Source organism: Vanacampus margaritifer, chromosome 9, assembly GCF_051991255.1.
Source record: "Vanacampus margaritifer isolate UIUO_Vmar chromosome 9, RoL_Vmar_1.0, whole genome shotgun sequence".
NCBI lineage: Eukaryota > Metazoa > Chordata > Actinopteri > Syngnathiformes > Syngnathidae > Vanacampus > Vanacampus margaritifer.
In genome coordinates this window covers 24445481-24472033 of record NC_135440.1, presented here as the reverse complement: position 1 = coordinate 24472033, position 26553 = coordinate 24445481, and the positions used below count along the sequence as shown (strand labels likewise).

At 38.5% G+C, this 26553-nt stretch overlaps 2 protein-coding genes across 5 annotated transcripts in view; one reads left to right on the top strand and one right to left on the bottom strand.

Annotated features, from left to right (window-relative positions):
• The first annotated feature begins 334 nt into the window (after positions 1-334).
• On the top strand, positions 335-4301 carry josd2 (Josephin domain containing 2). The gene is made up of 4 exons (XM_077575026.1): positions 335-1297; positions 2410-2535; positions 2613-2810; positions 3263-4301. Exons 1-4 carry the CDS (start codon positions 1176-1178, stop codon positions 3390-3392), a joined length of 576 nt encoding a protein of 191 aa, XP_077431152.1. The 5' UTR covers positions 335-1175; the 3' UTR covers positions 3393-4301.
• A 672-nt stretch (positions 4302-4973) lies between these two features.
• Positions 4974-26553, bottom strand: part of ttyh1 (tweety family member 1) — a 29008-nt gene continuing 7428 nt past the window's right edge. The window contains exons 3-15 of one of the 4 annotated variants that reach the window (XM_077575021.1): positions 26038-26267; positions 23565-23676; positions 20735-21072; positions 19251-19346; positions 19103-19175; positions 16145-16220; positions 15924-15979; positions 14703-14795; positions 14529-14621; positions 13075-13214; positions 11817-11984; positions 7816-7894; positions 4974-6510 (exon numbers count right to left, since the gene is read on the bottom strand). In XM_077575021.1, the coding sequence (XP_077431147.1) occupies positions 6427-6510; positions 7816-7894; positions 11817-11984; positions 13075-13214; positions 14529-14621; positions 14703-14795; positions 15924-15979; positions 16145-16220; positions 19103-19175; positions 19251-19346; positions 20735-21072; positions 23565-23676; positions 26038-26267 (1638 nt within the window). In that variant the 3' untranslated portion in view covers positions 4974-6426. The remainder of the gene's footprint in view (positions 6511-7815; positions 7895-11816; positions 11985-13074; positions 13215-14528; positions 14622-14702; positions 14796-15923; positions 15980-16144; positions 16221-19102; positions 19176-19250; positions 19347-20734; positions 21073-23564; positions 23677-26037; positions 26268-26553) is intronic. The other 3 variants (XM_077575024.1, XM_077575022.1, XM_077575023.1) reach the window with 3 other exon arrangements.

Here is a 26553-nt window from a genome sequence, read left to right as displayed (position 1 = left end):
AAATAAGTATTAAGTATTTTTCGCTGTTATAAGTGTAACAGCGAGGTGGCCCACGATTAAATCAACTTTGGTACTGAGGATATAATTCTACAATTTTAAACATTTATTGTAGTTCTTGCATTTCGACTGAATCATGTTCCAGTCCGGTAAGTGGCAGTAATGAAAAGTTAACGTCTGGTTGCAGACCGCCATTTAAATAGAACAAGAAAAGGAAGATAATCACGAACTAGCACCAGAGGGCGCTCCTACACAGCGAAACATCTCAGCAAATAAGTATGAGAATAACGAGAAAAAAACTGAATTTGCATAAATACTGAATGCACTTTTGTAAGTAATACAAGTTTTTTTTTAAAGTACAGACTGAAATCTACTTGAGTAATTCAAAATATACATGTTGTTAATCAATTTTATACAATACCGTACCGTTTTGAAACAAATCGTGTATTTTATAAGTAAGGAATAGAAACTTAATCATTTATAAAATGCAAGTTAGTAAATGTAAAAAGTCGTCAGAAAAGTACATACCCAGGTAAAACACAACCACTCCACTGCACTAACCAGTTATTTTTACTTTGTTACTTTGTACCATTGGAAAAAGTAACGCTTTTTGACGACTGGGTGGTACAATGTACATATAACTGTTTTCAAAGCGAGTAACGGTAACAGTCGTCAGAAAAGAACATAGTAAAGTAAAGTATATATACCAGGAAAAAAATACATAATTTGTAAATATATAACATAAATTTACTGCAATGGAGGGGCTTGGAAGTAATACTCAAAATTCCAAACTATGGGAAAGTGTTGTTTTGAATGAAACGAAACCCTCGTAAAAACAACAACGCGCGAGCACTTCCGGGTTCTGGATGGAGCTGTCAAGCCCGTAACACCACCTTCTTGTTTTTTTTTTTGCTAGGAATCGCTTCGTCAACAGCATATTTCGTTCGTTCTCAACAACACGATATACTCCGGGGGGGAAAGGAGCCAAACACGTTCACTCATTCAAAAATAAGATAAAATAGTTTGTTAGCTTGGCGGGCGTCGTAGCAGCCACGTTAGCTAGCTAACTAGCTAGCTTGCTCGCAGCTCCTGCTGATGTTGTTGTTCACACCAACGCGGTTGACTTTTGTTTCGCTCAGTTCCCGTAAAAGTTGCGTGTTGTTATTTTTGCGATTATTATGAGCGAAGGGGAAGTGTTCCACGAGAAGCAGCGTCTGGAGCTGTGCGCCATCCACGCGCTCAACAACGTGCTGCAGGAGCGGGTGTTTACAAAGGAGACAGCCGACGAGATCTGCAAACGGTACGGCGTGAAATGAAGTACTTCTTTTATTTTATATGTGTGCTTGTGTGGACGCGACAAAAAAACAACAACAATTTACATAAAAAGTCAGATAGTTTTGTGGGAAAAATGTCATGTATATATAAGTTGTATAGTAGACATCTGGATTTCAAACCATATTACGAGAACAAAAGTCTTTTTTTTAAATTAAAGTTGGATTAATATGAGAATCAAGTTAGATATTGAGGAAAAATGTGCTATGTTTTAGATTACATGTGCATATTTAGATTAAAGTGGTAAAAACGAATATTTTCAAATATGAAGTTGTAATATGAAGTAAATCAAATTTTACAGTTTTGAGGAAAAAAGTCATATTTTTGAAGTTGTATATTTTTCGAGAATAAGGTTGTATATTTTTTGTGTAAAAATGTGTTTTCAAAATTACATTTGTAATATGTGTTTTCAAGATGAATTTTTTCAACATTGTGAGATTAAAATTGTACATTTTGAGAAAAAAAGTCATATTATGAAATTAGTCATAAATATTATGTGCATAGTCGTCTACTTTTTTTTAGATTAAAAAAATAATAATTACTGTATTTTAAGTTATTATGACTAACTTAAAAATCTACTCCCTTTTATTTTGAAAATATACAACCTTTTAAAGAAAAGATACAACTTTATTCTTTCAAATTTAATCTTGTATCATTTTTGTGTCAAAAAGCAATAGACCAAAATATAATTTCAATTCGTAGAACTCAACTTTGCGAAACATAAACTATAGCGAATGTGGAAAAAGTGCTTTAAAAAAAATGCCGCACGCAGAAGACTCATGCGGAAACAGGACAAAAGTCATGAGTTGGCTAATAATCAAGCTTGAAAAAGAAATGTCACTTAATGGCCGACGGCACACAGCCAAAGTGAACCCGAGACGCGTTGTTGACCATCCTGACCGTAGAATGTCTGTGGTGCTTCGAATAAACGCAAATTATGGCAGTGAATCAGCTGTTTGTGACCGTGGCCACATCCCCATCCGGGATTCTTGGTGGATGGAAATTCACATTCCCTATGACTGACTCAGAACCTGCCCCATGTGTTAATGAGTACTTTTTGGCTTATGTGTGTGTTTGTAGGCTGGCTCCACAGTGTGTGGTCAACCCGCATCGCTCCGTCTTAGGCACGGGCAACTATGACGTCAACGTCATCATGGCGGCCCTGCAGAGCAGGGAGCTGGCAGCCGTGTGGTGGGACAAACGCAGGTGGGCAAGAAGAAGAAGAAGGACAGAATAATCAGCTGCTGATATGTGGGTGAACGCTGTGACCTTGTAACCTCCAGGACGGTCCAGAGCCTGTGCATCTCCAAGGCTCAGGGTTTCATCCTCAACGTCCCTTCGTGCGTGTCGCTCGGCATCCTGTCCCTGCCGCTGCTGCGGCGCCGCCACTGGCTCGCCGTCCGCCAAGTCAACGGGCAGTACTACAACCTGGACTCCAAGCTGAAGAGTCCCGTGTGCATCGGGGGGGAAGCGGAGCTACGGTGAGGGGAGAAGAACTCATCCAGTTCGCATGATTTAGCTAGTAACATGATAAATATAGAATAAGTCATGTTTTGATAGTGGAAGTTGGCTACAAGCATTTTTGCTGTGATCGACCAATCAGAGGATTGGAAAATGCTGACATCATTGAGGGACGGCTTGCTGGTATTATGAGGAGGAATTTGAAAAGTAAAAAATTCTGAGACATTTGGAATTAGAATTTTCAAAATGTAACATTTACAGGGAAAAAAAATCGAGAAAATTTCCCGCTGCTTCACTACCCAAAATCTAATTGCTTAAAGAAATAGTCAGGTTACTAATACAATTGAAATTAGGTCAAGCACTAATTCCAACGACCCTGGGCAGATTAGATTGACACGGCAACACGGAGAGGCTGAAATCTGATTGGACGAAACATGTAACATTCACTTACATGTAGTCCGTGCTCTCGCAGAACTTTTCTCAGCGAGCAGCTCTCTCAGGACGTGGCGGAGATGCTCCTGGTGGTGCAGCGGGAGGTGGAGGAGGACGGCTCCTGGCTGAAACTCGAAGACACCGGTGATGCCGCAAACAGTACGGCGTGAGAGCAAAACAAAGGACTTGATTTCTTTCTTTTGTTTGTTTGTTTTGTTTTGTTTTGTTTTTGGAACACACCTCATGGCAGGAAAGTCTTCAGGGAACAAACTTTTAACGACCACACACGCCAAAGAGAAGTTCATTTGGAAAGCCATTTGAGAATTTATTCCATATCCCTTACTATGTACTAGTTTGTCCGCACTAGTAAATTGGCAAACTAGTAGGACAACTAAATGTTCCTAGTGTGCCAACTAGCACACGTCAAGGATCTGAACCAAATGCTCAGACGGCTTTCCGATAAAACTTGTGCACTTGTGACGTGAAGATCCAATGATTGTAACTTTTTCTCCGCAGCTAAGCTAACGTGGGAAGCCATTTTGGACATATTGAACGGCGCGCTTTAACGGTTTAGTAGTACTAAGCGCAGGCATGATATCATCATCATCATCATAACAACACTGGAGAGCTCATGATTGGATCGAGGAACACTGATTACAGAACACTGAGACGGTTCTGTCTTTTTTGTAATGAGGTAAAACTGTGCTCCAGTTGATGCTAACTAGTACTACTAGTGAAACACTACATGTTAACTAGTTGATTTTTATTCCACTATTAGTATTAGTGGCACACAGTTGTTAACTAGTGAACAGTTTTTCCTCAGTCGTTGTTTGCCAAAAGTGAGGACAGAGTCTACACTACTAGTAAGATTACATTACTAGATTACACAACTAGTTATGTCAAAAAAAACATTGAATTGACCAGGTCAAATGACCTCCTAGTGTCTCCTATTGATCTATGCATATTTTTGAAGAGTCACGTGTCTCTCTGTGGTGCACACTTGTGATTTATTGACTGACGACCTAAGTTTCTAACGTTGAAATGTATTTATAATAAAGTTTTTGTTGTTTTAACACTCAGGCATTGTTCGATTTTACTTCCTTTTCAGCAACGGCCAGATAGTTGGTCATTTTTTTGTCATTAGTGTAAAATATTTTGTTTTGTTTTGGACCTTTATTTGTTTGCACAATGCACAGGTTGTAAAACAGCCCCCCCCCCAAAAAAAAGAAATTTTGTATTCTCAGCACCTTTTTTTCCCCTTGTAACTGTCTCAAATAATCTTTACCCATAGAAATGAATAGAAAAGTCATTAAACCGTTCCACCCTGTCAAAACCTTTTTTTTTTTTTTGACAAAAAAAACCCCACTCCGTTTTTGCTCAATTTTTTTTTTTAACTTGACATTTTGCTGCTTCATCTGCTCTGTGCACCTTGGCCACCGGGGGCGGTATAATACCAACAGTTATACACAAAGCTGGTCAAAATTCCTTGGTAAGCTCCAGTAATATTAGTTGTTGTGAATACATTGCTATATTATCTGTCTATATGTTGCGCCACTGTTTTTGTTCAACCATCACTATGCTATTGTGGCTACAGGTTGAATTGCCTCAAACGACCGAGTATGGAAATTGATACTTGTTTCATTAAATTTGTATTCAACATAATTAAACTGGTCCAAAAACAAAAAGTCAAATGGACACAAATGGCCATCACAGAGGGTTACGAGTTCAATGACTGTCAGAAACACATCAGGTTCTTGTAGTTATTTTTTTTATTATTTATTTATTATTATTCATATTAGACTCTTGAGTGTAAAAGGATGCCATTCAAAAGGAGCATTGAGAGTACAAACTCAATTGGAGGGGGTTAACACGGTCAGTTGAGGGAGATGGCGGGAGGGCTCGAGGAGGATTCAATGAAATCTCCAACATACCGTAATATACACACACACAAAAAAACATCTCGGAGACCCGACGCTGTGCTATGCAGTGGATATAAAAAGTCTACACACCCCTTGTCAAATGCCAGGTTTTTGGGGTTTCAAACAATAAACCATTTCAAAAATGTTGACACTATTCTAGAGGGGGGGAAGTAAAACCAAATGAGATGTGATTGCAAAAATGTGCACACCCTAATTCTGAACACAACGTCCCTAGTTAGAGGAGGGTGCGCCTATTTGGTTCGGTTTTCACAGAGGATTTTATTATAATGACATTGCTGCTTTAATTGCAAGTCGCCACCGTTACGTTGTGTCTTCTGACAGACTTTAAAAACGTCAGAAGTCTTGTAGTCTGCTAAACAAGCTACCGCTCGCAGGTAAAGACGTTTCTCATCCTAACAAAAAAGTTTCTCATTCAAACGAGAAAACTCATACACATATTGGATAAAAAAAAAACATTTTTAAATGATTTATGTTGGTCTTTTTTTTTTTTTTTAAACCACAAAAATCTGGCATTTGAACGGGGGTGTGTAGACTTTTTCTACCCACTGTACATTGGTTTTATTGCTATGTACCTGCTGTTGCTGCATGGGATTTGTAGTTCTTTAAGGGTTCTCCGTTCAAACCCGGCTCTCGTAGCCCTCAACCACGGAGATTATTTTTCTTTTAAAAGAGAAATGATTATTATTCAGATATAGACAGTGAGATATACATAATACCATCAGGTCATACACAGAAAATACAGAATTACCACCTATAAAAAGTAATAATAAAAAATATATACCAAGTGAGGGGGGGACTGCATAACCATTGACAGAAAAAAAAATGTGCTTTGTTGCTACGTGCCAGTGCTTTTTCTACAACAATTTCATATTTATATATTTATATATATATGTATATAAAACAACTTTCAAATAAACGGGTGATACATTGAAGAATATAAAACTACATAACGTAGTCACGTCAATACCATTCTCCACTTGCCTCACCACTGTTCACAGTTTACACAGTTTGGACAAACAAGGGGAGGGTTTGGTTTCCACAGTCCGTTTTCACTTCTGCTCCTTTCTTCTTTTTTTTTTTAATAAGTGCTTCTAATCATCAGAGTTGTCAGAACAAGAATATTCAGACGTTATACGCAACACTAAAGCCTTCCTTTTTTTTTCTTTAAGATTAGTTTCCTTTTGTTTTAAAGTGTCCATTCATATGAAAACTAAACATTTGTTTTCTTCTTCTATACATTTGCTAAGAAAAGAAAAAATAGTTATCAACGTGAATACAGATTCCTCGAATGGGCGGGGTTAGGGTGTGATTGACTTCCCCCGTAACCAGTCAGCATGCTGGGAGAGTACTGCGGAAAAAGAGCACACGTGTCATTCAAACACGGAAAAGTCATCTGTAATTTATTTGTAAAGTCTTTTGGAAATAGGCCTTTTGCCAGAAACACTTTCAAAACATTTTTAAGCTTTGTACTTAGAAAAAAGAAAAGAAAAGCTAAAGGCAAGACCCCAACTGCCACACCAGTTGACTAATGCAGGGGTGGGGGACCTACAACCCGGTAGGCAACATCCCGAACCTTTTCTGAGTGCAGTGGACCCCCGCATACTCGCCGTTTGGCACCCATGGAATTCACCTACTTGTTTTTTTTGTTTGTTTTTTCACATTTTGTTGTCATCATTTTTTTTAATGATTTTTTTGTTGTTGCTTTTTTTTTTTTAACCCTGTTTTTCTTGAAATTTTGAGTAAAACAAATGCTTTTCTTTTTACCTAATATATATATATATATATATATATATTTTTTTTTTTAATTAAAGTTTTTTTGCTTGGTATTTTTTAACCCTGTTTTGTGTGATTTTTTGGGGTAAAACCAATGCTTCTTTTTTAAAATATTTTTTGAATGAAAGTTTTTTTGCTTGTTTTTTTACCCCGTTTTTCGTGATTTTTTTTAAAACATGTTTTTTTTTCTTTAATTTTTTTTAAATGAATGTTTTTTTGCTTGTTTTTTTGCGAATTTTTAGGATTAAACAAATGTGTGTGTTTTAAAAAATTTTTTTGGGGGGGTGTCAATTACTGTATTTTGGATTTTTGCTATTTACTTTGCCAGCATCTTGGTGATAGAAAACTACAGTCCCCCCCCAAAAGTATTGGTACAGCAAGGTCAATTTCATTGTTTTTGTTGTACGATTAACACATTTGGATTTCAGATGAAAACGTGAATATCAAGTGAATCCCTGGAGTTTAACCCAATAGAGCATGCATTTGACCAAGTCCTGGAAAAGCATTTCACATGAAAAATTTATGCTGTTATGCGATATTCACTTTAAGCCAATTTCATAATATCTGTTTCAATACTTTTGCTAACCTGAAAAGTGGGTAGCTTTCACGACAAAAACAAAGGAATTGACCTTTCTGTTCCAATAGTTTTGGAGGAGACAAAGTGAATTGAGGAGCTCTAGATAGCCAAAAGTAGTGCTTTGCCGCCATCTAGGGACATCTCGGGGTCATCAAGTACTCCTAATCCCGGAACAGAGTTCAATTTAGTGCATTATTTAAAAAATAAATAAATAAATAAAACGGGTAAAACAAAGTCCCCCAAATCCCGCACTAGTGACGAGCATGATGATCAAATGGCACACACAAGAACAGAGGAACTCACAGAGGGGGGTGGGGACTGCCTGTCAGTCAAGGGGAGGCTCTCATAGCCAGGGTTGCCATTGGAGGAAACGTTTGGAGTCCTGTGTAGAGAGAGTAGAAAGAGACAAGGGGAGGAGGAGGAGGAGGAGGAGGAGGAGATGGAGGAAGGATGGAGGATGAAGAAGACACGTCGAGAAAGACGGGAGACGGTGGCGGTGGCACAGGAGTCGAGGGCAGGTCAAAAGGGAAGAGGGAGAATCAGCGGTTAGAGATCAAGCGCACAACGAAAAACTCGCTCTCGCTTTTTTTCTCATTTTCAGTCGGCGTGCATCTCCGCTCTTGCACCTCATCTGCATGCATTTTAGTTGCCGTACTAGTGAATGCGTGATAAAACCCCAGAAAGCTTTTTTTTTGGTGGGGGAGGGGGGTACTCCCGCTTACTGTACGTGTTAGTGCCACTTAGGTACACCTTTGCAATCCAATAACGTCCAATTTCGTGGTCATTATTATATATATATATATATATAGAATATATATATAGAAGGCCTTACCTAAAGAGAAATAGCATTTTTTTTTTTTTATGATTAAATTGTTTTGTTCAAAAGTTTGGGGTCACTTCAAATTGTCTTTATGTTTAAAAGAAAAACATTGCCTTTTAAAATGAAGGTTAAATTAAATTAAACCGAAACTAAGTCTACAATAGTGATTTGCAGTTTTTCAATTTCACCAAATTGGCCAGAAAATAAATAAATAATATAATATATATATATTTATGATAATAAAAATGTGTCTTCAAGGGATATTTGACTCATTGAACCATTTTCAGCAGTAAAAAGTTAAGATTGTGTCTACAATTAATTGTGGTAGCTTCATCATTTTTCATGTACGATTAATACCTTTAAAAACAAATTTTTCTACTTGCCGTCGACTGAAGATGACGACACCTGTGCGGAGGAAGTCGGTAGCGACCAATCATGGCTCACTTTATTGACCAAATCCAGAAAACAGGTGATCTAGTCATCTTTAGTCGACAACAAGTGGAAAATAATGAAGTTATTAAATTAATTCCGGACAAAATATTAACTTTTCACTGCCGAGACTATGCCAGCGACGTATAGTGACAGGCAGAAAACGAAAAGCTCGTTTTATGTACTGTGGTGTACAAAACCAAACAAAAATTCAAAGTCACCCAAATTTTTGAATAGTCGTTTTTCAAATTGTCGTGTTGCACAACCGCAGTGCATCACCTTGAGAGATGTTTCTAATATGACAATATAACAATAATCAATGTCATTATATTGCACAAGCGTACCAAATGTTGAGGCCTGCTGTGAAAATATTAAATGATGCCTTACTCGGGCAGCGGCACTACAGAAAGCAACTTCATGTTACTAGAGGCTACTAAAGTAGAGAATGACACCTGCTTACTTAGTTGGACCTAGTAGTGCTAGTAGCAATAGTCAACTAGTAGGTTAAATTGTTAACTAGTAAGCCAAATTTGGAACTAGTAGCGGAAAACAAATCTACTACTGCTAATAGTGAAGGAAAAACTGCATGCTACTAGTATGACTAGTGAGAAAATTCTACACTTCACTAGTAGTACTAGTAGCATTTGTAACAAGTGAACAGTTTTGCCTCACAGTAAATGTTACTAGTTATCCTAATAGTATGCAGAAATGTCATACAGTAGTGTATTTTATTTTACTAGTAAAGCACAGTTGTTTTACAATTACATCAATTGTCTTAGTAGTAAGGACAAAGAGCATACTAGTTCATTGAACTAAACTAGCATTCATTCCATAACATTGATATGTGCTAGTATGCTTTTTGTCCGCACTAGCCAGACAATTACATGCATTAAGTAGAACGACTCGGCCACACAATTAGAATTACGTACTAGTAGCACAACTAAATGTCACAAATGAAGCAAAACTGTGCACTAGTTGACTACTGCATTCTACTAGTTAACATTTCACGCCTCACAAGTGCTACAAGTAGCACGCTAATGTCTGCTAGTGCACACTTTTGTAACATTTAGTCGTCCTACTAGTGTGCAGAAATGTCATACATTATTGGTCAAAACATTACTAGTAAGACACAGTTGGTCTACTAGTGCCCTCCACTGTCTTAGTAGTGAGGACAAAGACTGTACTAGTACTTGGAATCAAATGGCTTTCTGTAGTGTGACTGCGTTTAAAATAAGATGTTAGAAGTGTGAGGAGTCGTGAAGAGAAAAAAAAAAGCCAGGAGAGATCACAATGAGGAGACAAGCGATGACGAGTGATGCGGAGGGTGGAAAAGGTCGGTCGGTACCTACACGGGTTTTCTTGCCAATTTACCCCCGCCCCCCAAATCCCCCCACAGCAGTGGTCTTACTAGGCGAAGATCGTGACGCCGCAATTTCGAGTCGAGGGGGAAAAGGTAAAAAAATAAAATAAAACGGGCCTGCGTGGTCTGTCCTGAAAACACTCGAGACAGACGGACGGATTGGACAGACACACGGGCAGACAGACGGACGTACGGACGGACAGACAGACAGACAGGCCTCTGCAGTTGTGTCCGCTCCTCTGTCTACACTGTCGTCCATGTTGACCTGTCTGTGTGTCTGTCTGCGGAGGAGCAACTAGTGCTGCGTGTGTAACAGCGCAAGGTGCTGTGAGATGTGCCAAGGCTCACTGACTGCCTATCATGTGTCCTGTTTAGAGTCAAACTTGGATATGATGAAGGAGGGAACGTGGAATTGGAATGCAGACTGAGCGGACGCAACATTAGGGACACCTGCACAATCTAACCAGATCCAAAAAGAGAGCTGGATGAAAAAAATGAATACATTAATTTCACATTGATTGCTGTTGTAAGTTGAAGTGGTGTAATACTGCATTCACTCACTATTTCATTACTACCACTATTACTACTACTTCTTTTAGCGATGCTACTATTATTTCAGTTTCTTCTACTGTATTTGTACATCATCCTTTACAATTTCTTCCACTATGGTTACTACTACTTTTACTTCAACTACTCTTTCTATTACTTCTACTAATATCTTATAGTACTCCTACCACCACCACTCTAACATTTACACTACTACAATTTCTACCTCAACAACTTTTTCTTCTACTAGTATTTCTACCAAGTCCAATACTATTTCTACCAATTAAGAGTTTTACTATTCTTACCTCAACTCCTACTACTTCTACCACCATCAATACTTTTTCTACTACCTCCAATATTACCTGTACTGTTCCCAAACTACTTCTTACTACTTCCGATACTTTTCTACGACAATTTCTACTACTTCTACTACAGCTACAATTTGTACTACTTTTACCACTACTATTTACACTACTTTATTTCAACTACTACTCTTACTTGTGCTCCTACTGCTAATGCCAGAAATATCAAATCCAGTTCCAGAAAGTAAAAACCCTGCCACAGTTTGGCAGGTAAATGTGCTCTTGAGTAGACCAGGTTTTTACTTACTGGACCTGGATTTGACACCTTTGGCTACTGCTAATAATAGCAACAAAAAATTGGATTTAAAGCAAGCTAGCTAGCTAGAGAGGTAGCTAGATAGACAGTTAGCTAGCTATCTGGCTATCTAGCTAGTTATCTAGCTAGAGACACGTTAGCTAGCTAGCTAGCTACCTAGCTAGACTATCTATCGAGCTATCTAGGCAGCTAGCTAGCCAGACGTTAGCTATCTATCTAGATAGATAGATAGATAGATAGATAGATAGATAGATAGATAGATAGATAGATAGATAGATAGATAGATAGATAGCTACCTTGCTAGATAGATATAGAGTTTTACACCACTGCAAATTACAGCTAACCTGTGGTACCACCCTTCAATTGGATTTCGTTAGGTTGTGCAAGCGTACCTAATATTGTGACTGGTCGGTATATGTAATATGTGAGTCTACATTTTATTTGTATGCTTTCTGGACTCTACTGCAACATCTGGAAGTTTCTGTCTGTCTGTTTGTCTGTCTGCGTGTCCGTGTGTCTGGTGTTACTCACGGGAGGGGCGGCGCGCTAGAAAAGGGGGGTGTCCACCCGGCCCCCGGGTAATTATAGAAGGGGGCCATGGCCCCGCGCTGAGACCCCGAGGCCGTCTGTCTACGTGCCTGATGGGAGGTGAAGGGGTCCTCACTCTCGCTGTCCGAGTCCTCGTACTCTTCCGAATCACTGGCGAAACGACGGCCATGGAAGAGAGAGAGATGGATATGTGTGAGGATGGATGGCTAACATAGAGAAGGTGGATCACAATGAAACATTAATAGTAATTATTTTAGTCCTGGCTTTTGTTTTTTTCCCTCCTGATTTAAACATGCATGGGAGCAGTGTGACAGCAGACCAAAATAAAGAATGATGCTCGTGATATGCAGTACAGGTGAACAACACTCATATTATTAATAAAGACGAGGTGGCGGGGATATTCCGGGAGGCAGATATTGATTAGGCGGAATTGGAAGATTCAGTAAATCGAATAATCACGAGACGTAGTAGCCACTTGAAAGAAACAGATTGAGGAACCAAACCTCATGCATCGGGTTGATGGAAGACATTTTCTCACAGGTTTGTATGTTTGGTTGAGTTGTAGGAGGAATCTAACAAAATATAATAGCTAGCCAGCTAGTAGAAGACAATGCGCTAGCCATTTCAGTAGTGAAGAGGAATAAAATTATTTGTCCTCTTTGCGTGTTCCAAAAATATCAAGACAGATTTAATGTAAGAAAAAACACCTTTGCAAAAATGATTTAATCTAACAGAGATCTCTGGACATCGTGACAGGCTCCAAACATCACATAACAGGTGGAATTTCAGAGTGCCGAATGTGTCTCTTCCGCGTGTAAAATGGCTTCTTATAGTTAAACAGACCGCCTCTCTTTCATTTGTAGACAAAACATACTCTCTTGGTACTTTTCCGTGAGCGATGGCGAAAACAGAGTCAGGGTCAGGCGTGTGTGTTCAAGACAGATTCTGTTCTCAAGGACCAAATAAATGTGTGTTTTCGCACAGAACACTGAGAAGCAATTTTTTAGACCAAACAATATGTTCCATCTTAAGGTCAAATTATACTGAGTTCAACACTACCTCACATCTACAAAACATTTCGACATGGTTAATATAAAGAATTAAAATGTTAATAATGTATAACAATGGTTAATATATGAAAATAAAGAATTTAAATGTTAATAATATCTAACAGTAGCAGCAACAGTAAGCTAACGTGTTTTTTTTTTTTTTTTGGGGGGGGGGGGTCATCCTCCCTCACCTTGGGAAGCTCCTCCAGGCACCAGGCAGAGAACAAAGAATGGCAGTGAAGGCCAGAGCCGAGAGGAACGAGTACAGTGAGAGGTAGAGCAGTCCCTCCATCCCGTCATAGCACAGGCCTTTCAGTGAGTCGATGTAGTCCTACAAGACGGACGTGTTAAAAGCAATGTTGATTGATTGATGTACAGTACGTGGAACAGTTAATATTTGTGTAGTATTAATGGCTTCTACACTGTAAAAAAACAACAACTTAGTAACATTTTTTCACTCCAAAATTCAGCATAAATTTGACGAGAGTACATTTTACCAGTTTATAAAAAAAAAAAAAAACTGAGCCATGCCACTCCTGCTGTGTTAGTATATTGCTGGTGTCAAGTAGAATCCTCGTACCTCCAAGAGCATTTTTGGTCTCATTTTGGACACAGCATTATGGCAAACAAGAGTGGCATAGCACAGGTGGTAGAGTTGAAGCGGAAGGTCATGAGTTTGTTCCTCAATAAGTGTAAGAGTAACTTTTTAAAATAAACTGGTTTCACCTGCTGTGAAAATATTAAATGATGCCTTACTCGGGCAGCGGCACTACAGAAAGCAACTTCATTTTACTAGAGGCTACTAAAGTAGAGAATGACACCTGCTTACTTAGTTGGACCTAGTAGTGCTAGTAGCAATAGTCAACTAGTAGGTTAAATTGTTAACTAGTAAGCCAAATGTGGAACTAGTAGCGGAAAACAAATCTACTATTGCTAATAGTGAAGGAAAAACTGCATGCTACTAGTATGACTAGTGAGAAAATTCTATTGGTTAACACTTCACTAGTAGTACTAGTAGCATTTGTAACAAGTGAACAGTTTTGCCTCACAGTAAATGTTACTAGTTATCCTAATAGTATGCAGAAATGTCATACAGTAGTGTATTTTATTTTATTTTACTAGTAAAGCACAGTTGTTTTACAATTACATCAATTGTCTTAGTAGTAAGGACAAAGAGCATACTAGTTCATTGAACTAAACTAGCATTCATTCCATAACATTGATATGTGCTAGTATGCTTTTTGTCCGCACTAGCCAGACAATTACATGCATTAAGTAGAACGACTCGGCCACACACTTAGAATTACGTACTAGTAACACAACTAAATGTCACAAATGAAGCAAAACTGTGCACTACTGCATTCTACTAGTTAACATTTCACGCCTCACAAGTGCTACAAGTAGCACGCTAATGTCTGCTAGTGCACAATTTTGTAACATTTAGTTGTCCTACTAGTGTGCAGAAATGTTTTTAAACTTTTTAAAATAAACTGGTAAAATGTACTTAATACTCTCCTTGTAAAATGTACTTCCTAAGTTTTTTTTTTTTTACAGTGTAGAACTGTGACGTTGAGATAGTACTGGATTAAGTAGTCCCCGCTGAACGGTCAGGAACCAAATTCATTCGCCCGTCGCTGATTCTCACCTTGTTGAGGCCTCGGCAGTTCAGCAGCGCCACCAGTTGATGGAAGTTGCCCTCTGTGCTGTTGAGAATCTGTTGAACATCCCTGAGTGATTTCTGCAAGTGAAGCGTCCCATGAGGGAAAATGAATACAAGTACACGACTGCCTGTTTTTTTTTCAGGATGAGACGAACCCACCTCAGCTTTGGGGAACTGCGTGAGGGCGTTACGTTCCACACTGGAAAGGTGTGTGTGGATGTTGGACAGCGCCCTCTGCGACTGGGTGAGGAGCTGAAGACAGAGCGTGAAGATTTTTTTGATGCCGCACTCAAGCAGTACATTATGATATTAACTCATTCGCTGCCATTAACGGCGATCAACGTCAAAAAGGCATTTTAACAATTTCTATTAGTTTAACATTTTTTCCCCCACTTTTGTTAACAAGAGTATGAAAACTTAGAATTTGTTTTATTGTTCATTTAGAACCGATGTAAAATTTGTGATTAATTCTAAGTTAACTAGTGAAGTCATGCGATTAATTATGATTAAAAAATGTAATCGCCTGACGCCCCAATTTTTTTTATAATCTTTTCTTTAAAAAAAAAAGAAAAGAAAAGATTATTAAAAATGTTTTAAAAAAACAATTAAAATTATTTTTAAAAAACGTAGAAAAGATTATTAAAAATTAGGGGCGTTAGGCGATTACAATTTTTCGTAATTAAAAATGTCTGATAAGATTAACACTATTAGCAGGGATGTGATTTGACCAAAGTGAAGTTATCTGAAAATTTAGCCGGGGGTCTGGGGGCCGCTGGCACCCAGCTAGGTCCAGGGCAGTGCCCTGGTGGGGGGACACGGGGGGCAGAGCCCCCCGGAGCTCATGGGTTTTCCGTGTTTTTAAGTACTTTCAATGCACTCACATGACAAAGAAATAGACAAAACAACAGCATAAATTTTCAATGTATATTGAACTATCCCATATAAAATGGCAGTTTTAGTCAACTCAAAATCAGTCACATTCAAAAACATTGGACTGTCTTTGCTTTTAAAAACTATCACTGAGAATATCATCATGTCTAACTAATGTGATTACTAAGTTAACACATAAATAATGTTGAAGAGTTCAAATTTCATGAACAAAAAATTGTATCATGACCAAATGAAAAGTAACTCATATTAGAGCATACCACAAATGTCTTTGTTATAGCAGAAGATGTTATCTGTCGGAGTCATGTGCATACACAATGAACTACCAAAAAAAAAAAATATTTTTTTTTTTTTTTGGGGGGGGGGGAGATAAAAAAAAGCGGAATTCCGCGAATTAGCGGAAAAATCACATCCCTGTATTAGGTTGTATGTGTACCTAATGTTGTGCTCATGCATGTGCATATTATACAGGGAAGGTAGAACTCTTGGTACCTGCTGGAACGGACTGTTCATGCGTCGGCTGCAGGTCAGGTAATAATCCAGCACATCTGAGCGGCAAACAGAGCGAGAACACAAAGGAGGTCATGTGGGATTATCCAGCATCATCATACACAGTTCTGCTGATGTGGGCACGACAGAGAGCGTAAACAACAACCACCATCAGGTTTGTTGTTTTTTTTGTTTTTTTTCTGTGTGGGGGCGGCAAGGGGTACCTGAGCTGGTTCCCGTGTTGAAGTTTGTGGAGTTGAGCACAAACATGTTTGGATCAGTGCAGAAGTCGCTGAGGGCCTGATAAGGGAAGAAGAGAGAGGGGTCAAACAAGGAAGCAGAGATGAGGTTAGCAGACGCGCTGACCGAGTGACATACTTCCCCTCCTGACATATCTGACAGGATGCAGATGGCACGCGGCCACAAATTGACGCTGACGTCCTCAATAAACCTACACGAGCCTCTTATATCGCTCCATCAGCATAAGGCTCCCATATTGTCAATATACTGTATATGAGCGGCCTTCTTTGTTGGTCATGACCTACATTTACAACCTAAATTTTAATATTTCATCTAGAGCTGTCAAACGATTACATTTTTTAATTAGATGAATCCCATTTTAGAATTTTGATTAATCATGATTAATCGCTTAACAAAAAAGGCTTTTTTATCAAAAAAAAATGTCCCCAAATGTGAAGAGTACCAGGTTGTGTGTTAATTATTTTGATATTTAATGTTATGAGGACGTCTTCAACATTTTTTGATCCACTGCACGCACTCACCCTCCTCTTTTTCTAATCAGTTAATTACTTGCATAATTTAAAATGGGGAAAAAATGACCCCCAATATTTTGACATGAACAAATATTCTAAATGTGATACGCAAACATTTATTAAATGCTTTACTTGTATGCATGTAATTTTGTTTATTGCTCAAACACAACCTGTGCTACCTTAAACATAGCCATCCACTCTCACGCTAAAGGATAATCTATGGTCAAAATTAATAGTGCGATTAATCTGCGTTAATTCATGATTAATGCGATAAATGTTTGTGATTCATTAATCAGTTAACGCTTTAACATTGATGGCAGTAATTTCGTCACTGTCATGAAGAAATTTCATAAATGTCCAAAAATGGTTAACTCATTCACTGCCATAAATTCATTAAAAAATAAAAATAAAAATTTGGGGCGACAAGCAAATTAAAAAATATATTGTAATTAATCACATGACTTAACTAGTTAACTAATGATTAATCCCAAATTTTATATCTGTTCTAAATGTACATATATAAAAAAATATAAATAAATAATAATACAAATCTAGGATTTCATACTCTTGTTAACAAGTGGAAAAAAATGTTAAACTAACAGAAATAGTTCAAATGAATTTTTGACGTTTATAGCCGTCAATGGCAGTGAATGAGTTAATTTCGATTGGTCTGCCGCACATTATTTTAACAAATGATGAACAGATTTAAAGTGTTAAAAATAGCTTGTGAACATATCAACTCTTGAACGCTGAGCCGCCCGAAGTGGTGTTGTAAAAGTCCCCCTCTCCTCGCATTATGTCGCCTCAAGATTGAGAGTCTGGACATTTTATTCCACTTTTTTTCTATTCATTCCCAACAATCCATTCTATTCACCAAAAGCATGCTTTCATAGGTTTCAGATTCCAGATTATTTCAACGGTGAAAGATGATTGGAGATTTGTAACATTTTTGTTTGGTGGTGTGCCGTGAGATTTTTCTCATGACTCAATAAAGGCTGCTGGACAATAAAGTCCCTGCACCCTGCTGTATACACTCACCAGAAGAGGGAGTGATAGTCCCACAGAGAAGCCCCGCTCTGGCGGGTAAAAGTGGCCACTGAGGACAGAAAAAACTGGGCCGGCCCACAGCGAGCTCTTTGTTTCCTTATCACTAGCCAGGGACAGAGCGTCTCTGTCAGGCTTTGGGACGTCTCCCACCAGCTCCGCGTGACACAAAACAGGCAGCAGAGCAGAAAAACAGCCACTATTTGGCCTCTTTACACATTCTTTCACGGCGAAAGCTGGAAATGGACATGAAACGCTCCCTCTGTGTGCCGTTACCAACAAATGTCAAAAAAAGGTTACGACTTCCTCTCCGGAGGAGCCGCTGACGGTCCGCAGCCTCTCCTCCTCATCTTCCGCCATCTTTCTAAGTCGTCCTCCCTCCGCCCTCGCTCCCGCTCCGAGCACTTCCCTTCATCTTCCATCCTCGCGTCTCCGAGCCAAACGCCCACGCATCCACCGGCGCACACTTTGCTCGCAGACGCTGCTGGTGCACACGCGCATTGAATTTTTAATCTCTGCCCCAATTTTCCTGCCTTTTTGGGGCTCTGCCATCACTGCGGCGCTCCCTTTGAGGTTTTCGGTTCGACACAATGGGTGCAGAGAGCTCACAGGCTGGCTGCGCCTAGCCAGGGTCAAGCTCACAAAACAAATACAAATACTTTGTTACTGTATTAAAATAAAAGGAATACAAATAAAATAAATTAACAATTGATTTTCGATTCAATGGCAGTGAATGAGTTAACTTAAAAGTATTCACTGCCAGCCCAGTTAACTCATTTGCTCCCAAAAACGTGTAAATACGTTCTATTAAATATTGCCATGCTCCCAAAGATGCATTTTTTTTATACTAGAGCTTTGATGCAGCCTCTAAACTGAAGAGAATGCTTGAAGAAATGGTAGTTATTACAAAAAAGGGCCAGCAGGTGGCAGCAGAGTATAAGAGACCAGCCAGGGCCATGTTGCAACAAACCCTATCACTGTTTTAAACAGATTTGTGAATAATGATGAAACTTTGCTATATTCCAATGCTAATTGTTGCAAAAGGGAAACAGACAGAAGAGACTCTAATATTTATTTTGGTAGGTCCCCTGTTTTTATAGCAATAGAACACAATATTCTGTTAAGCCTTGCAAAATCTGTCAAAATCCAGTAAAGCAGCCGGGAGCGAAGGGGGTTGCTTCAGTGAAAATGGCTGGGAGTGAATGAGTTAAAATGGATCGTTTACATCCATAGCTGTCAATGGAAGTGAATGAATTAAGTACCAAGTACTTTTGAGTACTTTTGTCCCTTAGTCTACATTACGTCGCCATTTTCTCCACTCTCAGCTTGTCTTTCCACCAGATGGCTTTTACCGGCTCCACTCACCACCACGGTGGCCGTCTCCAAACCCAGCGAGCCCCAACTTAGGAAGAGAGCCAGCCAGGCCAGCACCGTCATCCTGCAGGGAATAGCGTAAACACATCAGAAAGGCACACATGTGGATGAAGACGCAAATATGTGTTTGTTTACGCACAAAATGAGCAGCCATCGTGCTTGCTTGGCCAGCCCCAGCAAGATGAACAGACACACGATGAGGTCAAGCAGCAGCAGCATGACGTATGACAACCACCTAAAAAACAAGAAACAACAAACATTTCCCTTTTTTATTTTTTATTTCCAAGGTTTAGCAAAGATATGTAAACACAGCACTTCCTTTCCTGGGGACAGGAATGTGTGGTTAGGATGTTGTGGTAAAGGCTGTTCAAGTGCATCATTTGTGCTCTGTGTGTGTTTGCGTGTTTTTTTTTTTTTACGTAAAGACGCACTCAAGTCCAGCTGTTGTGAGATGGATGAATCTCGCAATATATTGAGGGACATTTGTTTAATGATTCAGAAGCAGTAATGTGCGGTTAAAAGCAAAACTGTGCCATTAAAAGGAAAGTTTTTAATGGACTTCCACAAAACCAAATGAAGAAAAGACACATTTATGTGCAGTTTGGCTGGAATTCTTTAAAAAATAAAATTAAAAAAAAGTGTATAGACTTTTAAAAGTGTCTATTAAAACTTTTCTAGCTAACATCTACACCAAATTTGAATGATTAAAAATTAACAAAAATTAATAAAAATGAGGCTTCAAAATAGTGTAATAGTTAAACTATTATCTCCACTCCAAAAAATAAATGTATTATTTTTTTAAATAAGTTATTATTAATTAATTGATTAAAAATTAACAAGTAAATAAAATGAGGTTTCAAAATAGTGTGGGAATTAAAATATTATCTCCACTCTCAAACACTGTGGACTTAATAAATATGAAGGTTTAAGAAAAACGGTTTTCTGTATTTAGAAAATTTATTAAAATAAAGTATCATTTCAGCAACAACAAAAAATCTTTGTTTTCATATTTGTTGATGTATTGCATACGTTTACAGCTTTTTTTGTGTTTGATTTGTGGATAGTTGTTCACCTGTCCAGACTGAATTATTTTTCTAAATATTATCTTATGTTAAGTTTACATAATGCAATACTTTTTTTTATGAATATATATATAAATAAATTGATATTATTTTCTTACTTTTTATTATTTTATTTTATTTATTTATACCTCATTACAAATATTTTTTTTTCTTGCACCTGACAAACATCATGCACATAAGGACAGAATGAAATCTGCAAGTAATTGATACCCCCAAAAGGTCAATAATTCCTTTTAAATGCAACAAGGTTGCAGCATGGGTGTGCAGAGTGGGGGGGAAACAGGGCAGCGACCACCCCTCTCTACGAAAATTTTATATGATAACCCACTAGGGAGGTGGGATAAAATTAAAAATTAAAAATCTTCCGTCCGCACATATCTGTGAATGCTAAACCACTAAAACAAAAGAAAAAGTAGCAAACCCACTCAAAAAAACGATAAAAAGTAACTGAATTTGAAAAACAAAAAGTCAAAACGAAATCTAAAACTACACTAACGACAAATCCCAAACTACTAAACTCTTGCCCGTGCTCCCCCTGTACCTGTAGTCCTCATTCATCATCAACGTGTTGGCGGCCCAGCCAGGTGAAAAGGGACCGGGAAGGAGGCCGCCCGAGGGCGCTACCGTGGGGGCCACCGAGGGCGGCACAGGGGTCAAAGGTATGATGGAGGCCCCGCTGACGCCGCTATCATTCCCCAGCCCCGGGTCCAGGCCAGACCGAGCCACGGAGATGGAGGAGAGGAGGCTGATGACGTTCTCGGATAACCTCCGGCAGTTCCGCGTGGAAACCAGGAAGGGTTTGCTGCCCGTAAACATCTCCTCCATTGTGGTCAGTGGGCCCGAGACGGACAGCTGCAGACCATTGATCGTGTCCGAAATCTGGAAAGGGAGGAGGAGGATGTGAGTAAACCACAAATTTGGCATGCTGTAAAGTTGCGGTTGGATTTGCGACAGATAGATGAAGATCCTCCTTTGTCTGGACCACAAGTATGCCTGAAGTACTTCAAGTAAGTTGACTAACACGGTCTCTATACGGACAAAAATTCAAGACTTTGCAACTTAGTGTCCGCTGATGACCTTATGGACAATTGCATGCTTACAACTTTGTGGGGACAGTTTGGGAATTGCCGTTATCCGCTTCCAGTTCAGAAAACAAGCTCTATAACGGCCTGCTTGGAAAAACCCCATTCAACACCTACAGTATGAGTAAGACAGGCACCTCACTAGTGGTGGGACATAAACTACAATTACTTTGTTACTGTCCTTAAGGGGATTTTTCAGATTTTTACGTGAGTAACATACTTAAGTCTTACGTACAGGGATGTGATTTGACCAAAGTGAAATTATCTGAAAATTTAGCCGGGGGTCTGGGGGTGTTTTTAAGTACTTTCAATGCACTCACATGACAAAGAAATAGACAAAACAACAGCATAAATTTTCAATGTATATTGAACTATCCCATATAAAATGGCAGTTTTAGTCAACTCAAAATCAGTCACATTCAAAAACATTGGACTGCCTTTGCTTTTAAAAACTATCACTGAGAATATCATCATATCTAACTAATGTGATTACTAAGTTAACACATAAATAATGCTGAAGAGTTCAAATTTCATGAACAAATAATTGTATCATGACCAAATGAAAAGTAACTCATATTAGAGCATACCACAAATGTCTTTGTTATAGCAGAAGATGTTATCTGTCTGAGTCATGTGCATACACAATGAACTACTAAAATAATAAAAAAATAATAATAAAAAAAATCGGATTTTTTTTTTGGGGGGGGGGGGGGGAGATAAAAAAAGCGGAATTCCGCGAATTAGCGGAAAAATCACATCCCTGTACGTAAGAAAATTCTTGATGTTGTCAACACTAAGAATCAAGTTGATTTGTGGTCAATACGTCGTGTCTTTTGCCAGCCTAAAAATGATCAACAAGATTCTAGTACTCGAAAACTGTCAGTCTAATTTGAAAAACACACAAAGGTAAGCTGTTATTAATTTTAAAAAATTAACTTTCTCTTGTGACGGTAATTTGTTAGTCCATGTTAGTCCAAGACGTTTATTTCATAACTCAACTTTTGAATTAAATAATTCTAAAGAAGGATCAGCCCCCGTGACTGTAATGAATGAATAATAGAATCACCTGTGTTTTTTAATCTGCCATCTTTTTTCATGTGTGGGTGCATTGAAGCATTTATATAACAGAGTTAATGAACAAGTCAACTTTTTAGTCAAGTGTGTGTGCATTTAAGTGGAGCAGACCATCCTCCTAATAGCGCAACTCATATCAGATCAGCAGCACCTGTACTCAGTGGTCCTGAAGTTCATAAAACATTCAGCGTAGTTCTATTTCTTCCTTGCCGTGCAACTGCACTTCAAAGTAGCTCATTCGCACATGCCTTGCTCACTATTTTGACAACAGCTTTTATCGCAATAAATGACCTTAATGTCTGAGATGTTAATGTAACATGTTTATCATTGTTGTTGGGCTGTGGTTTAAGGTGATTTTTTTTTAAGCAGTATTTCTGTGAGGTGCACTGCTTACAGTCCATGTTTTTATGTTTGTTTGTTTTTTATCCCAAATGTAAGTTTATCAAATCAAAAGTTGCCTGAGATGCGCCAAATAAACATTTTTGAATAGTTCAATATGTGTGCTATCAGATTTGGAATTGAAAAAAAAAGTCTATACTGTAACAGAATTGCACTTTGTTAAATCACTTTTTTTTTTCCCCCCCATATTGACAGCTTTTAGAACTGTAACATGATAGAAGTGATCGGACAAGCCCCTACTTTATGGAGGACCAAAACTGCCAAAGTTAAAAATAAATAAATAAATAAATGACTAAAAGTGAAAATATAAAAAACATAATTCAAAATTTTAATTAAATATAATATATATATATATAAATAATTTATATTTTGATAAATATATATATTTTTTTACATGTGTGTATATATATATATATATATATATATATATATGTAGTTTTCGTTTCCATTTATATTTATTTATTTTATTTTATTTTTTAAACAATTTTTTATATATGTTTTTATTTTCACTTTTAGTCCTTTATTTATTTATTTAGTCATTTATTTATTTTTAGTTTTGGCCCTCCATACTACTGAAGACCCAGGTAGCAATTCACCGCCCAACATCGGATTTGACTGACCTGTAACATTAACACAGTGCTCCGGAAGGAGGACAATTAGCAGAGTGACACACTAACCACTGTTTGACCAGGGGGGAAAATCAATCAGAAAGACATTTGTATGCCATTTTCTGTCACACTCAACACACAAGCACAAGCAGCGTCAAGCCGGGTAGGGATTCTGCATGACATTTTACTTGCGGAGAGCACCACTCACCAGCAAATCGATGGAAGCTAGCGTGTAATTGGCTGTGAGAAGAGACGAGGTCAACTGATACATCCCATCATTAGCCTCGCTGTTGCCATAGAAACCGATGCCTATGGCAACACTGCAAAACAGGGAGGGAGAGGAGAAGGGGGGGGAAAAAAAAAAAAAGAGGAAACGTGAAAAGACTGTGGGAGGTGTGCGCGCATATGAGAGCAGATAGCAGAGGCGTGAAGCGTAATGTTTGACTGTACATTTGAAACCAATGAAATGGAAAAGGATGTGATACGTCCTTGGTGAATGCGCAAACTGTAACAGCGATCAAACGGACGACTCTTGAAGGAAAGCAATGGGAATGTTAACCATAGCGATATGTTTACACATCATTCTCTCTCAAATATTCAGATTACGGCTAGGGCCAGATGTTCATCAAATCCCCTCCGACCAGAGACGAATGGTATGACCCAATCTCCCATATAACGTGACCCAGATTAGAAGAAAAAAAGGGAGGTGGGGGGGGGGGGGGGGGTCTGTGTTTTTACGTTTTGTGCATTGGAAGCTGCCCAATGTGAACGTCACTTCAAATCTCGTTGGCTGTTTTTTCTTAGCGTAGACGAATAGGCCAACATCTGTATACGGAAGGCAGACTCATGTAAACATAACTATTGATTACAATTACACGACGCTCCATAAGGGGGAGACACGGGCCGCATGTATATGATGACATCATTAGGATCTGGCATGCACATCATGTTCTGCGATGCGCTCCATCGATTTGCATGCATGTCCAGCCGATGGAGGTGAGAGGGACAAAATATTAGCAACACATCTGTATGACGCAGCCAGGTTGTACGCCCACTGCAATCTACAACCACAATAATGAACAATGAATTAACATTCATCAAAACTACTTCCAACGACATCAATACATTGTAAATTGTAAACATAATTGTGTAATTGTTATATATTTAAGGCCAAAACGAATGATGCATACAATTTCAAGTGAATTTCTATTTGCTGAATTGGTCACTTTTAGCTGGACGTGACACAAGAAAGTGACAAAATACTGACTTTTGCTTGTGTTCATAAGCACATAAATGTGTGTCGTCGCGTCACGGGGCCAGTTTGGCAAACAGGCAGCACAATATGACAGTCAGATGTCAAGTAGGCGTCCCTTTGCTCCGAGTGACTTTGGTGACTAAAAAGCACATGATGACGGTGAAGAAGACGACAACGTGATTCACGGCTTTGCTGCCGCCGCTCAACCTTAAATAAAATGCCTGCGGGTGCGTCGTTGTTGTGGTTGGTGACATCAACGTGCCACTAAATCATATTGATGTCACTTCCCGTTTTGGATTCTTTTTACACGCAAATATTGTACTGGCTGCACTTAGTCACCAATTATCTTTCGCTTCTTTTTTTTTCTCTCGGGGATATGATTATGAAAAACAGTAGCATTGTGGAATTTTACTTAGACTAATAGTATTTAAAAGAAGGCTGAATTTTTTTTTTTTAAATTATGAAAAATATTCAGAAATATTTTGTAAAAAAATAAATAAAATAAAAATAATACTTAATAATGACACTCCTAGCAATAAAATTAAAGTGTTTTTGTCTTATTTTCTGGCAACTAGTGGGTAACAAATAGCAGCAGCAAAAGTGGATTTAAAAAGTCTAGGGAAAAAAATTATTTTGAGAATTTTTTTGTTTACAACTTTGTTTGGTCCGGATATCGTTTATAATGGATGTAATTCCACTATCAATCACTAGATGGTAGCACGCTTATTTAATGTGAAATGCTGTAAGTTTGAAAGAAGAAGAAAAAACCGGCACAGCCTAGTTTTTTGCTGAAAATATTCAATGTCATCTGCTGTATTATTGATTTTTTTACGCCTACAGAAAGCGATGGCTGTAGATTAATTTTATGATGTAATTTTAGGACATGATTATTGATTTAAATTGTGAGATGATATGTTTGATTGTTTGGAAAAAAAAAAAGATTTTTAAACACACTGACAGATTAGTAAACTGTTAAATTCAAAATGTTTGTGTTTTGCTCTTGCGCTCAATATATTGCACATTTGTATTTAAGCAAATCAAACTTTACTTATGAAAGCACCTTTCATACATTAAAATGCAACTCAAGGTGCTGAACAATTAAAACAGCCATAGTACAATCCAATTCAAATTGCGGGAGGGATTACAGAATTTTCATAATTTGATTCAGAATTTTTTTTAGAGATAACTTTCTGTATGACGCAGTTCGATTAATTCATAAAATGATTGTGCTTGCCTAATGTTTGGCTTCTTAGCGTATATTTCTAGTCGGATGATTTCTACTGTTCCTTCCTCACAATTTCTCCATCTTTCTGAACACACGGATTCCTCGGAATACACACTTGGGGAACGTCTTCACGCCGCTACCCACCCAGACAGATCAGTCGGCAATTCCATCGAAAAATGACCCGTGCATCTGCCTCCTCACCAGCATAACGTGACAGACGCCACGGCCACCCACGTGACGCAGCAGATCCCTCGGCCCTTCTTGCCGCTGTAGCCGTGACCCGTGCTGCCGTCTTCGTCCTCCTCCTCCTCCTCGGATCCCTCGCCGCGGTCGCCACGGTGACAGCAGCAGTAGTGTATGAGGAAGGACAGAACCACCAAGAGGGAGATAACGAGGGCGATGGCCGATAAACTGGACAAAACCAGCAGGGTCTGACAGAGAGGGACGGAATAAACGGCAACGTGAGCAAGGGTGGCTCTGATGAATGTCCCTTTGATTGGGTTTTTAAAAAATATTAAAGTATTAATTCATCTTGCTTGTCCTATTATGTAATGTATGGCTCTCATTAGCAGCAGGCACCGGAGATTTAAGGGAATGTAATGCTCTGTAATATAACACACTCAACAATTCAACTAATGTAACCATATTAATAAACTAGCTCTTGAATCCCTCCAATAATAGTTTATCTTCTCCCTCTAATAGCACATGAAGAATCAC

What these genes read in the sequence shown, in the direction of transcription:
- josd2 (XM_077575026.1), top strand. Translation starts at nt 1,176, where the DNA reads ATGAGCGAAGGGGAAGTGTTCCACGAGAAGCAGCGTCTGGAGCTGTGC. An exon ending in GCCGACGAGATCTGCAAACG is followed by an intron (nt 1,298 to 2,409) that starts GTACGGCGTGAA and finishes GTGTGTTTGTAG; the next exon opens with GCTGGCTCCACAGTGTGTGG. An exon ending in GGGGGGGAAGCGGAGCTACG is followed by an intron (nt 2,811 to 3,262) that starts GTGAGGGGAGAA and finishes GTGCTCTCGCAG; the next exon opens with AACTTTTCTCAGCGAGCAGC.